This window comes from Aphidius gifuensis, linkage group LG4 (genome assembly GCF_014905175.1).
Source record: "Aphidius gifuensis isolate YNYX2018 linkage group LG4, ASM1490517v1, whole genome shotgun sequence".
Lineage (NCBI taxonomy): Eukaryota > Metazoa > Arthropoda > Insecta > Hymenoptera > Braconidae > Aphidius > Aphidius gifuensis.
Window position 1 is genome coordinate 17,688,702 of NC_057791.1, and position 14,302 is coordinate 17,703,003.

Genomic DNA, 14,302 nt, shown 5'->3' on the forward strand with positions numbered 1-14,302 from the left:
GCTCATTCTATGATCCTGTTAAAAAATCAGGCTCGCCACTATTTTTTTCTTATTGATTTTCAATAAATAAAATTTATTTTTGAAATATCAGGAGAGCAGGCAACCGAGGAGGTAAACTAGAAATCAAATAAAATACCTCTTTGCTCATTCTATGTTCCTGTTAAAAAATTAGGCTCGCCACTATTTTTTTTCTTATTGATTTTCAATAAATAAAATTTATTTTTGAAATATCAGGAGAGCAGGTAACCGAGGAGGTGAACTAGAAATTAAATAAAATACCTCTTTGCTCATTCTATGTTCCTGTTAAAAAATTAGGCTCGCCACTATTTTTTTTCTTATTGATTTTCAATAAATAAAATTTATTTTTGAAATATCAGGAGAGCAGGTAACCGAGGAGGTGAACTAGAAATTAAATAAAATACCTCTTTGCTCATTCTATGTTCCTGTTAAAAAATTAGGCTCGCCACTATTTTTTTTCTTATTGATTTTTTAAAATTAAATTTATTTTTGAAATATCAGGAGAGCAGGTAACATAAGAGGTAAACTAGAAATAACATGAAATACCTCTTTGCTCATTCTATGTTCCTGTTAAAAAATTAGGCTCGCCACTATTTTTTTTCTTATTGATTTTTAATAAATAAAATTTATTTTTAAAATATCAGGAGAGCAGGTAACCGAGGAGGTAAACTATAAATGACATAAAATACCTCTTTGCTCATTCTATGTTCCTGTTAAAAAATTAGGCTCGCCACTATTTTTTTTCTTATTGAATTTTAATAAATAAAATTTATTTTTAAAATATCAGGAGAGCAGGTAACCGAGGAGGTAAACTAGAAATCAAATAAAATACCTCTTTGCTCATTCTATGTTCCTGTTAAAAAATTAGGCTCGCCACTATTTTTTTTCTTATTGATTTTTAATAAATAAAATTTATTTTTGAAATATCAGGAGAGCAGGTAACATAAGAGGTAAACTAGAAATAACATGAAATACCTCTTTGCTCATTCTATGTTCCTGTTAAAAAATTAGGCTCGCCACTATTTTTTTTCTTATTGAATTTTAATAAATAAAATTTATTTTTGAAATATCAAGAGAGCAGGTAACATAAGAGGTAAACTAGAAATAACATGAAATACCTCTTTGCTCATTCTATGTTCCTGTTAAAAAATTAGGCTCGCCACTATTTTTTTTCTTATTGATTTTCAATAAATAAAATTTATTTTTAAAATATCAGGAGAGCAGGTAACCGAGGAGGTGAACTAGAAATTAAATAAAATACCTCTTTGCTCATTCTATGTTCCTGTTAAAAAATTAGGCTCGCCACTATTTTTTTTCTTATTGATTTTTAATAAATAAAATTTATTTTTGAAATATCAGGAGAGCAGGTAACATAAGAGGTAAACTAGAAATCAAATAAAATACCTCTTTGCTCATTCTATGTTCCTGTTAAAAAATTAGGCTCGCCACTATTTTTTTTCTAATTGATTTTTAATAAATAAAATTTATTTTTGAAATATCAGGAGAGCAGGTAACCGAGGAGGTGAACTAGAAATTAAATAAAATACCTCTTTGCTCATTCTATGTTCCTGTTAAAAAATTAGGCTCGCCACTATTTTTTTTCTTATTGATTTTCAATAAATAAAATTTATTTTTGAAATATCAGGAGAGCAGGTAACCGAGGTAAACTAGAAATTAAATAAAATACCTCTTTGCTCATTCTATGTTCCTGTTAAAAAATTAGACTCGCCACTATTTTTTTTCTTATTGATTTTCAATAAATAAAATTTATTTTTGAAATATCAGGAGAGCAGGTAACCGAGGAGGTGAACTAGAAATTAAATAAAATACCTCTTTGCTCATTCTATGTTCCTGTTAAAAAATTAGGCTCGCCACTATTTTTTTTCTTATTGATTTTTAATAAATAAAATTTATTTTTGAAATATCAGGAGAGCAGGTAACCGAGGAGGTGAACTAGAAATTAAATAAAATACCTCTTTGCTCATTCTATGTTCCTGTTAAAAAATTAGGCTCGCCACTATTTTTTTTCTTATTGATTTTTTAAAATTAAATTTATTTTTGAAATATCAGGAGAGCAGGTAACATAAGAGGTAAACTAGAAATAACATGAAATACCTCTTTGCTCATTCTATGTTCCTGTTAAAAAATTAGGCTCGCCACTATTTTTTTTCTTATTGAATTTTAATAAATAAAATTTATTTTTAAAATATCAGGAGAGCAGGTAACCGAGGAGGTGAACTAGAAATTAAATAAAATACCTCTTTGCTCATTCTATGTTCCTGTTAAAAAATTAGGCTCGCCACTATTTTTTTTCTAATTGAATTTTAATAAATAAAATTTATTTTTGAAATATCAGGAGAGCAGGTAACCGAGGAGGTAAACTAGAAATTAAATAAAATACCTCTTTGCTCATTCTATGTTCCTGTTAAAAAATTAGGCTCGCCACTATTTTTTTTCTTATTGATTTTTAATAAATAAAATTTATTTTTGAAATATCAGGAGAGCAGGTAACATAAGAGGTAAACTAGAAATAACATGAAATACCTCTTTGCTCATTCTATGTTCCTGTTAAAAAATTAGGCTCGCCACTATTTTTTTTCTTATTGAATTTTAATAAATAAAATTTATTTTTGAAATATCAGGAGAGCAGGTAACCGAGGAGGTAAACTAGAAATCAAATAAAATACCTCTTTGCTCATTCTATGTTCCTGTTAAAAAATTAGGCTCGCCACTATTTTTTTTCTTATTGATTTTCAATAAATAAAATTTATTTTTGAAATATCAGGAGAGCAGGTAACATAAGAGGTAAACTAGAAATAACAATAAATACCTCTTTGCTCATTCTATGTTCCTGTTAAAAAATTAGGCTCGCCACTATTTTTTTTCTTATTGATTTTTAATAAATAAAATTTATTTTTGAAATATCAGGAGAGCAGGTAACATAAGAGGTAAACTAGAAATAACATGAAATACCTCTTTGCTCATTCTATGTTCCTGTTAAAAAATTAGGCTCGCCACTATTTTTTTTCTTATTGAATTTTAATAAATAAAATTTATTTTTGAAATATCAGGAGAGCAGGTAACCGAGGAGGTAAACTAGAAATTACATAAAATACCTCTTTGCTCATTCTATGTTCCTGTTAAAAAATTAGGCTCGCCACTATTTTTTTTCTTATTGAATTTTAATAAATAAAATTCATTGTTGAAATATCAGGAGAGCAGGTAACCGAGGAGGTGAACTAGAAATAAAATAAAATACCTCTTTGCTCATTCTATGTTCCTGTTAAAAATTAGGCTCGCCACTATTTTTTTCTTATTGATTTTAATAAATAAAATTTATTTTTGAAATATCAGGAGAGCAGGTAACATAAGAGGTAAACTAGAAATAACATGAAATACCTCTTTGCTCATTCTATGTTCCTGTTAAAAAATTAGGCTCGCCACTATTTTTTTTCTTATTGATTTTTAATAAATAAAATTTATTTTTGAAATATCAGGAGAGCAGGTAACCGAGGAGGTAAACTAGAAATAACATGAAATACCTCTTTGCTCATTCTATGTTCCTGTTAAAAAATTAGGCTCGCCACTATTTTTTTTCTTATTGATTTTCAATAAATAAAATTTATTTTTGAAATATCAGGAGAGCAGGTAACCGAGGAGGTAAACTAGAAATCAAATAAAATACCTCTTTGCTCATTCTATGTTCCTGTTAAAAAATTAGGCTCGCCACTATTTTTTTTCTTATTGATTTTCAATAAATAAAATTTATTTTTGAAATATCAGGAGAGCAGGTAACCGAGGAGGTAAACTAGAAATTAAATAAAATACCTCTTTGCTCATTCTATGTTCCTGTTAAAAAATTAGGCTCGCCACTATTTTTTTTCTTATTGATTTTCAATAAATAAAATTAATTTTTGAAATATCAGGAGAGCAGGTAACCGAGGAGGTGAAGTAGAAATCAAATAAAATACCTCTTCGCTCATTCTATGTTCCTGTTAAAAAATTAGGCTCGCCACTATTTTTTTTCTAATTGAATTTTAATAAATAAAATTCATTTTTGAAATATCAGGAGAGCAGGTAACCGAGGAGGTGAACTAGAAATCAAATAAAATACCTCTTTGCTCATTCTATGTTCCTGTTAAAAAATTAGGCTCGCCACTATTTTTTTTCTTATTGATTTTCAATAAATAAAATTTATTTTTGAAATATCAGGAGAGCAGGTAACCGAGGAGGTAAACTAGAAATTAAATAAAATACCTCTTTGCTCATTCTATGTTCCTGTTAAAAAATTAGGCTCGCCACTATTTTTTTTCTTATTGATTTTTAATAAATAAAATTTATTTTTGAAATATCAGGAGAGCAGGTAACCGAGGAGGTAAACTAGAAATTACATAAAATACCTCTTTGCTCATTCTATGTTCCTGTTAAAAAATTAGGCTCGCCACTATTTTTTTTCTTATTGATTTTTAATAAATAAAATTTATTTTTGAAATATCAGGAGAGCAGGTAACCGAGGAGGTGAACTAGAAATTAAATAAAATACCTCTTTGCTCATTCTATGTTCCTGTTAAAAAATTAGGCTCGCCACTATTTTTTTTCTTATTGATTTTCAATAAATAAAATTTATTTTTGAAATATCAGGAGAGCAGGTAACCGAGGAGGTGAACTAGAAATTAAATAAAATACCTCTTTGCTCATTCTATGTTCCTGTTAAAAAATTAGGCTCGCCACTATTTTTTTTCTAATTGAATTTTAATAAATAAAATTTATTTTTGAAATATCAGGAGAGCAGGTAACCGAGGAGGTAAACTAGAAATCAAATAAAATACCTCTTTGCTCATTCTATGTTCCTGTTAAAAAATTAGACTCGCCACTATTTTTTTTCTAATTGATTTTTAATAAATAAAATTTATTTTTGAAATATCAAGAGAGCAGGTAACATAAGAGGTAAACTAGAAATTAAATAAAATACCTCTTTGCTCATTCTATGTTCCTGTTAAAAAATTAGGCTCGCCACTATTTTTTTTCTTATTGATTTTCAATAAATAAAATTTATTTTTGAAATATCAGGAGAGCAGGTAACCGAGGAGGTGAACTAGAAATTAAATAAAATACCTCTTTGCTCATTCTATGTTCCTGTTAAAAATTAGGCTCGCTTATATTTTTTTTATTGAATTTTAATAAATAAACTTTATCTTTAAAATATCAGGAGAGCAGGTAACCGAGGAGGTAAACTAGAAATCAAATAAAATACCTCTTTGCTCATTCTATGTTCCTGTTAAAAAATTAGGCTCGCCACTATTTTTTTTCTTATTGATTTTCAATAAATAAAATTTATTTTTGAAATATCAGGAGAGCAGGTAACCGAGGAGGTGAACTAGAAATTATATAAAATACCTCTTTGCCCATTCTATGTTCCTGTTAAAAAATTAGGCTCGCCACTATTTTTTTTCTTATTGAATTTTAATAAATAAAATTTATTTTTAAAATATCAGGAGAGCAGGTAACCGAGGAGGTGAACTAGAAATTAAATAAAATACCTCTTTGCTCATTCTATGTTCCTGTTAAAAAATTAGGCTCGCCACTATTTTTTTTCTTATTGAATTTTAATAAATAAAATTTATTTTTAAAATATCAGGAGAGCAGGTAACCGAGGAGGTAAACTAGAAATTAAATAAAATACCTCTTTGCTCATTCTATGTTCCTGTTAAAAAATTAGACTCGCCACTATTTTTTTTCTTATTGATTTTCAATAAATAAAATTTATTTCTGAAATATCAGGAGAGCAGGTAACCGAGGAGGTGAACTAGAAATTATATAAAATACCTCTTTGCCCATTCTATGTTCCTGTTGAAAAATTAGGCTCGCCACCATTTTTTTTATAATTGAATTTTAATAAATAAAATTTATTTTTGAAATATCAGGAGAGCAGGTAACCGAGGAGGTGAACTAGAAATTAAATAAAATACCTCTTTGCTCATTCTATGTTCCTGTTAAAAAATTAGGCTCGCCACTATTTTTTTTCTTATTGATTTTTAATAAATAAAATTTATTTTTGAAATATCAGGAGCAGGTAACATAGAGGTAAACTAGAAATAACATGAAATACCTCTTTTGCTCATTCTATGTTCCTGTTAAAATTAGGCTCGCCACTATTTTTGTTCTTATTGAATTTATGAAAATAAAAATATTTTTTGAAATATCAGAAAGCAGGTACCGAGGAGGTGAACTAGAAATTAAATAAAATACCTCTTTGCTCATTCTATGTTCCTGTTAAAAAATTAGGCTCGCCACTATTTTTTTTCTTATTGATTTTTAATAAATAAAATTTATTTTTGAAATATCAGGAGAGCAGGTAACATAAGAGGTAAACTAGAAATAACATGAAATACCTCTTTGCTCATTCTATGTTCCTGTTAAAAAATTAGGCTCGCCACTATTTTTTTTCTTATTGATTTTTAATAAATAAAATTTATTTTTGAAATATCAGGAGAGCAGGTAACATAAGAGGTAAACTAGAAATAACATGAAATACCTCTTTGCTCATTCTATGTTCCTGTTAAAAAATTAGGCTCGCCACTATTTTTTTTCTTATTGAATTTTAATAAATAAAATTTATTTTTGAAGTATCAGGAGAGCAGGTAACCGAGGAGGTAAACTAGAAATTACATAAAATACCTCTTCGCTCATTCTATGTTCCTGTTAAAAAATTAGGCTCGCCACTATTTTTTTTCTAATTGAATTTTAATAAATAAAATTTATTTTTGAAATATCAGGAGAGCAGGTAACATAAGAGGTAAACTAGAAATAACAATAAATACCTCTTTGCTCATTCTATGTTCCTGTTAAAAAATTAGGCTCATACTATTTTTCTTATTGATTTTAAAATAAAATTTATTTTTGAAATATCAGGGAGCAGGTAACATAAGAGGTAAACTAGAAATAAATAAAATACCTCTTTGCTCATTCTATGTTCCTGTTAAAAAATTAGGCTCGCCACTATTTTTTCTTATTGATTTTTAATAAATAAAATTTATTTTTGAAATATCAGGGAGCAGGTAACCGAGGAGGTAAACTAGAAATAACATACCTCTTTGCTCATTCTATGTTCCTGTTAAAAAATTAGGCTCCATACTATTTTTTTCTTATTGATTTTAATAAATAAAATTTATTTTTAAAATATCAGAGCAGGTAACAAGGAGGTAAACTAGAAATCAAATAAAATACCTCTTTGCTCATTCTATGATCCTGTTAAAATTAGGCTCGCCACTATTTTTTTCTTATTGATTTCAATAAATAAAATTATTTTTGAAATATCAGAGAACAGGTAAACAAAGGAGGTAAACTAGAAATCAAATAAAATACCTCTTTGCTCATTCTATGTTCCTGTTAAAAAAAATTAGGCTCCCACTATTTTTTTCTTATTGATTTTCAATAAATAAAATTTATTTTTTGAAATATCAGGAGAGCAGGTAACCGAGGAGGTAAACTAGAAATTAAATAAAATACCTCTTTGCTCATTCTATGTTCCTGTTAAAAATTGGGCTCGCCACTATTTTTCTTATTGATTTTAATAAATAAAAATTTATTTTTGAAATATCAGGAGAGCAGGTAACCGAGGAGGTAAACTAGAAATCAATAAAAATACCTCTTTGCTCATTCTATGTTCCTGTTAAAAATTAGGCTCATATATTTTTTTCTAGTGATTTTTAATAAATAAAATTTATTTTGAAATATCAGAGCAGGTAACATAAGGGGTAAACTAGAAATAACATAAAATACCTCTTTGCTCATTCTATGTTCCTGTTAAAAAATTAGGCTCATATTTTTTTTCTTATTGAATTTTAATAAATAAACTTTATTTTTAAAATATCAGGAGAGCAGGTAACCGAGGAGGTAAACTAGAAATCAAATAAAATACCTCTTTGCTCATTCTATGTTCCTGTTAAAAAATTAGGCTCGCCACTATTTTTTTTCTTATTGATTTTTAATAAATAAAATTTATTTTTGAAATATCAGGAGAGCAGGTAACCGAGGAGGTGAACTAGAAATTAAATGAAATACCTCTTTGCTCATTCTATGTTCCTGTTAAAAAATTAGGCTCGCCACTATTTTTTTTCTTATTGATTTTCAATAAATAAAATTTATTTTTGAAATATCAGGAGAGCAGGTAACCGAGGAGGTGAACTAGAAATTAAATAAAATACCTCTTTGCTCATTCTATGTTCCTGTTAAAAAATTAGGCTCGCCACTATTTTTTTTCTAATTGAATTTTAATAAATAAAATTTATTTTTGAAATATCAGGAGAGCAGGTAACATAAGAGGTAAACTAGAGTGTGATTAACTTTGGAAACAATAAAAAATAATTGATTTGTAAGCCTCATATTGCTTTAATTTTTTTTTAGCCCCATACGTATTGCTTTAATTCTTTTAATCCCATACGTATTGCTTCGACATTTCTGAGCCTTATCAGGAAAACTTAAAATAAAGAAAACAATATATAGCTTTATAATTGAGATGCAGGACAACCTACTAATACAAATTTAACATTTTTCATACATTATTTGGCCTGTAAGGGGTGGTGATTTTTTTCTTATTAAAAAACAGCAATAGCAGTTAAAAATGAATAATAATGTTTGTAAATCAAAAAACAAAAAACAAGAAATATTGAAACTGACTCTCAATTCTACAGCTGTATTCATTGTATAACATTTTTCTGTTGTTGTTATTTCGATTAGTTATCCCAAAACTATTATATAAAATTCTCATGTATTATTTTACGTAAAAACTTCCATGAAAAGAAAAAAAAAATTAATAAAAAATGGACCCTTCAACAAATAAAGATAAAAAACAGTTAAATAAAAATTTAAAATGGTACAATTACAAAATAATAACACCAACAATATCAATTCTTCAAGGAACAATGTCAATATCCTCAAAAAACTTTAAAATCGGAAGTCGTGGTCATCAAGGAGTATCATCATCAGTTGTTGCAATTGTATTTGGTAATTTATTTGATCCAAAAACATGGACATCATCAATAGTTAATCGAATTCTTGAGATTGGCGATAAATTATATCGTAAAAGTCAAGCAAGAAATCACATTAAATCGTCTGAATACATGACAACATCACAAATATATCCAGAATTTTTCATTGATGATTACAAAGCACGTATATCAATAGAGCCAAATTTAATAAATGGAAATATATTATCAGAGAACCATGGCTCTCCAGATTTATCAGATGGTCTTGATAATTTTTTTAAAATTGCTGATGCTGGTATTTTAACAGTCCAAGGTAATTCATTTGCCATATGGCATCATAAAAAACATGGATATTTTTATTTTGATTCATCATCATGCTCAGATAATGGTGAAAAAATTATAAATGGTGTTTCTTGTGTTTTACGTTTTAAAAACTTTAATGATATGCGTGAATTTTTGTTAAATAATCTCAATCGTAATTATGATTCACGTTATTGTATTGATAAAATAACAATACTCCAAATTGCATTAATAAAAAGAACTATTTCTGATAATTGTGTACAAAAAAAAACTGTTACAACATTTAATTCAGATGATTTATCAGAAAATCCAATGGATTGTACAAAACGAGTACCAACAATAAAAAAGAAAAAAAAAATCATAACAGAAATAATAAAAGAACCATTAACAATAACAATATCAAATTATGATATTGAAAAAAAATTTGCAAGTGATGATATTATTGATCAGAGTAATTTTGATACTGGCTATGATTATTATGATATGGAAGTAAATATACCATCAACATTTAAAGAGCTCTCTGAAAATGTGGCAATTCTTCATGGCTGGACTCATGAAAATAGTGAAAATTACAAAGGTAAAGGTGCTCAAAATGTTGCTAATTGTATTATGGCTATTGGAATGAAAAAAATACATCCAGTTAAAACATGGCTAAGACCAAAATTAGATGAAATACTTGTTCTTGGTGATGCACTACATGCTGAAATAAAATTAAAAAAACCATTAATTAAAACAATGACTGCATCTGATTTTAATGATACTAAAATACAAATTGAGGGAAAAAATATGTTTGTTGATGTTGATTTAATAACTGTTATTGGAACAGTTAATTCAAAAATACCATCAGTATTAAATTTAAAACAGGCACTTGATGAATTTTTTTTAATTAATAAAGATGGTATTATTGAGTGTCCATCAATGTCAGTTGGTGTATGGATGCAAGATGAATGTTATTATATTTTTGATCCAAAACAATGTGATAAAAATGGTGCAAGAGTAATTGATGATAAAAGTAGTAAATCAGGTGGTAAAGGAAAAAAAGATACATCAATTATGGAAAAAAAAATAAAAGGAAAATGTTGTGTTATACGTTATCCAAATATTGATAATCTTGTTGATAATTTTATTAAAAATTTACCAATTGGTAAAAAAAATGATAGATTTATTATTCGTCATGTTTCAATAATGCATGATATACCTGGTACACGTCCTTGGAATGATTTTAAACCAGCTGAAGCTGGAAAAACATGGATACTTCAAGGTACAATATCAAATGATTCTGATATATTTGATGATGAAAATCGTGGTTTACAAGGAATTGCAATGCCAATATCAGGATTAATAAGTGCAATCGAAAATCAGCCACAAAATTGGACAAAAGAAATAATTGACAGTTGTATTATTGAAGGTAATGAATATTTTAATTGGTCTATTCCACCAGATGAAGAACAACAACAAGATAATCGTCAATTAAAAATTGATAATTTAAAAACAACTCTTTATAATAAAAATAGAAAAATTAAAATTAATTTACAAGAAGATTGTGTTGTTGGTGATATAAATGCAACAACAGATGCAAATATTTTAAATTTAAAAAAAGGTATTAAAAAATTTTTTGATACACAAAATTATGGAATAATAAATGTCAAAGATTTAACAATTGGTATATGGAAATTTGAGGAAGAATTTAAAGATAAAACAAAACAAATATCATATTATTTATTTGATCCATATCCAAGAAATGAAATTGGAATAAATGATTTAGAAGCGATGGAGGATGAATTGACAGCATGTGTTATACGTTCATTGGATTCAGATGAACTTGCAAGAATAATATTAGAAAATATTGATGTTGAATCAGTGGATAATGATAATTTTACAATTCATGGTTTTAAAATTTTATCAACAAGTGAATATATGACTAATGAAGAGATTGATATTGATAAAAAAATTCCAATTAAACCAGATTTAAATGGTTACAGTGAGCTTGGTAATGATGGTGGAATATTAAGTGGAAGTTTTGAACAATCAAATGTTTTATTTAAAATATTAACTAGAAATAAACAACAAGCAGCAAATGCACTTGTTACATTGGCAATGAGACAAATGTATAATCCTCATTTGTGGTATCGTGAAGTTGTCGATGATATATTAAAGTTGGGTGACAAATTGACACAGGAAAATTTTAAAAATCTTCCTGCCGAGCAAGACGAAGCTGAAGATGATAAAAAAGAATTAAGACAATATCTTTTACCATCAGAAATTGATGAAGGATTTGATATTGGTGTCAATCGTGTCACAGTTGGTGTTGAGGAAGATAAAATTTCAGGTAAAAATGTAACAGATATTACTAAAGCATTAGAAGAATTTTTTGCTGATAATAATGCTGGAATATTGAAAAAAGATGATATTATTATTCCCATATGGCGTGAAGGAAGTGTTTATTTTTTCTTTGATCCATTTGGTAGAGATGCAACTGGTGAACCAAAAGAAAATTCACCAGCTTCTGTAATGTGGTTTACAAATATTCCTTCATTTTCTAGTTTTATTGTAAAATTATTTCAAGATAAACCAGGAATTTTTTCAATCGATGGTGTTACATTGTACAATGAGTATGAAACTAGACTACGAGAAGAAGAACGACCAAAAAAAACAACATCTACGGAAAATCTTTGGCATAATTTTCCAAAAATTGACGAAGGTATTTGGCAGTTGAAAGGAAATATTTCTCTAAATGATGAAAGGTTTGAAGAATTTAATAGAGGTAAACAGTCAGCTGGTGTTGCACTAATGTCTGTAGTATTTTCAAAAGTTTATGAATCTCGTCAATGGTCAGCAGATATTCTCGATGAAATTGTCATAACTGGCGATAAACTTTTTGCAAAATCAATTGATGGTCCTGATAGCTCAATACCCAGAATAAATCAAATTGTTTCTGAATTTTTTTTATCAAATCGTCGAATTTGTCTTAAAATAACTGACTGTGTTGAAGCTGGTAATCTACTGGGTTCTTCGAACATCCAAAATCTACAATCAGGTCTCGATAATTTTTTCAATAAATTTACTTCTGGTGTATTGACAATAAAACAAAATACCAATGACATAAATATTGCAATTTGGAAATCAAAAGATCATATTTTTTGTGTTATTCCAAATGCACTTGTTTCTTCTTCAACTCCAGAATCAGATAATTCATTTAAAGTCACAGTACTTCGTTTTAAAAATATAGAAATATTTTTTAATTATTTTAAATCTTTACTATCAACATCTGATAAAATTCAAGATGATGATAATAATAATAATAATAGTAGTCAAGATTTTGAAATATCATTTGTTGATGTTATTGATTGGAATAAATTTCCTCCATGGAAACATGATCCAAGTCCAGCAATTCGTCCGACAAATTTACCTCCTCTCAATGCTTATAAACAACTTGAAAATCCAGCAAGAGCAATTTTACAAGGTGGAATTCATCAAGGTTCAGAATTATTTTCATCATCAACTCGTAATCGTCAAACAGCAGCAAATTGTGTTGTTTCATTGGCAATGTCATTAATTAAAAACCCCATTACCTGGACAAAAAAAATTCTTGATGAAATTTTAGTAATTGGAAACAGTGTTCATCGTGAATCTTTAAAAATCACAAAAAAAGAAAAATTATTACCTGTAGATATAACAAGAATTTTTACAATTGGTGTTAATGTTTTAACTGTCGATGTTGATAGCTCAACGGTGTCTGGGCTAGTTGCATTGCCACCACCTGAGCCCGAAGTCAAAGGTAAAGGAAAAGCTAAAGCTAAAAAACCACCAAAACCAAAGAAAAAAAAAGGAAAACAAAAAAGAGAACCACCTCCACCACCTCCACCAATTTATTTAGAAGAAGGATTAAAAATTTTCTTTGATAATAATCGTGCTGGTGTATTGGTGACTGGTAGATTTATGATAGCAATATGGAAAGAACAAGGTGTTTATTATTATTATGATCCACGTGCAAGAAATAATGTTGGTCTTGCTGATGATGATGGAGTATCTTGTGTTCTTTGGTTTGCATGTATTGAGCCATTTTATGATTTAGTTTACGCCAACATTGATGTGTCTGAAAAATATGGTAAATATAATATATGTCGTGTTGTTGCAAGAACAAATTTAATTGAGCCATTACCATGTCCAGCTGAGTTTGAACCATTTATTGATTGTCCTGATAAAAATATTCCAATTTCATCATTTGATGGAAACAAGGTAGCACTGGATGTCGAGCAATTGTCAAGCTTTAATATTGTTGATGATGATGTTGCTGTTTTAAATGGTAATTTTAGTATGTTTGACAGAATTTTTAATGCAAATAATCGTGGTTTTCAAAGTACAGCAATGTCAGTTATTTCAATTGTCGTTGGACTTGTTCATATACCATCAACATGGACTGATAATTTAATTGATTTTATTCTTAAATATGGTGATATATTGCATAATGATTCTGTTAGATATTATCGTACTGGATCGAGAAATTTATCACCATCTGAAATACTTGATACATTTATTATTGGTGATTTTAAAGCAACAATTCATATTCATCAACATACTGTTGCTGGTATTTTAATTATTGATGATTTACAACAATCGTTAAATTTTTTTTTTAAAAATCATTGTGCTGGTGTACTTCATACTGCAAATTATTCTGTTGGTGTTATGCAACATTATGGAGTTTTTTATATGTTTGATCCAGCAGTAAGAAATGAAAATGGTGATGCAAGTTATAATGGTACTGCTTGTGTTATTAAATCCACTGATTTAATCAGAATTTCATGGATATTTGTGACAAATTGCAATTATAAAATTCCCTGTGTTTACACTCTTAACGCAGTTAATGTACTAAATATTAAATTTTTTTCAGAGATAAGTAATTCCATTGAAAAATAAATAAAAATATTAAACACTTTTTTTTTTATAAATAATAATAACAGAGAAAAGGCTGTGCTGTTTTTTAAATAAAAAAAGAC

The 14,302-nt window shown here is 27.8% G+C and overlaps 1 protein-coding gene across 1 annotated transcript; it reads left to right on the plus strand.

Moving 5' to 3' along the window:
* Window positions 1-8,762: 8,762 nt before the first annotated feature.
* Window positions 8,763-14,222, plus strand: LOC122854000. The gene has a single exon (XM_044154412.1). The coding sequence runs from the start codon at window positions 8,841-8,843 to the stop codon at window positions 14,220-14,222; it is 5,382 nt and encodes a 1,793-aa protein (XP_044010347.1). The 5' UTR covers window positions 8,763-8,840.
* The last annotated feature ends 80 nt before the right edge of the window (window positions 14,223-14,302 follow it).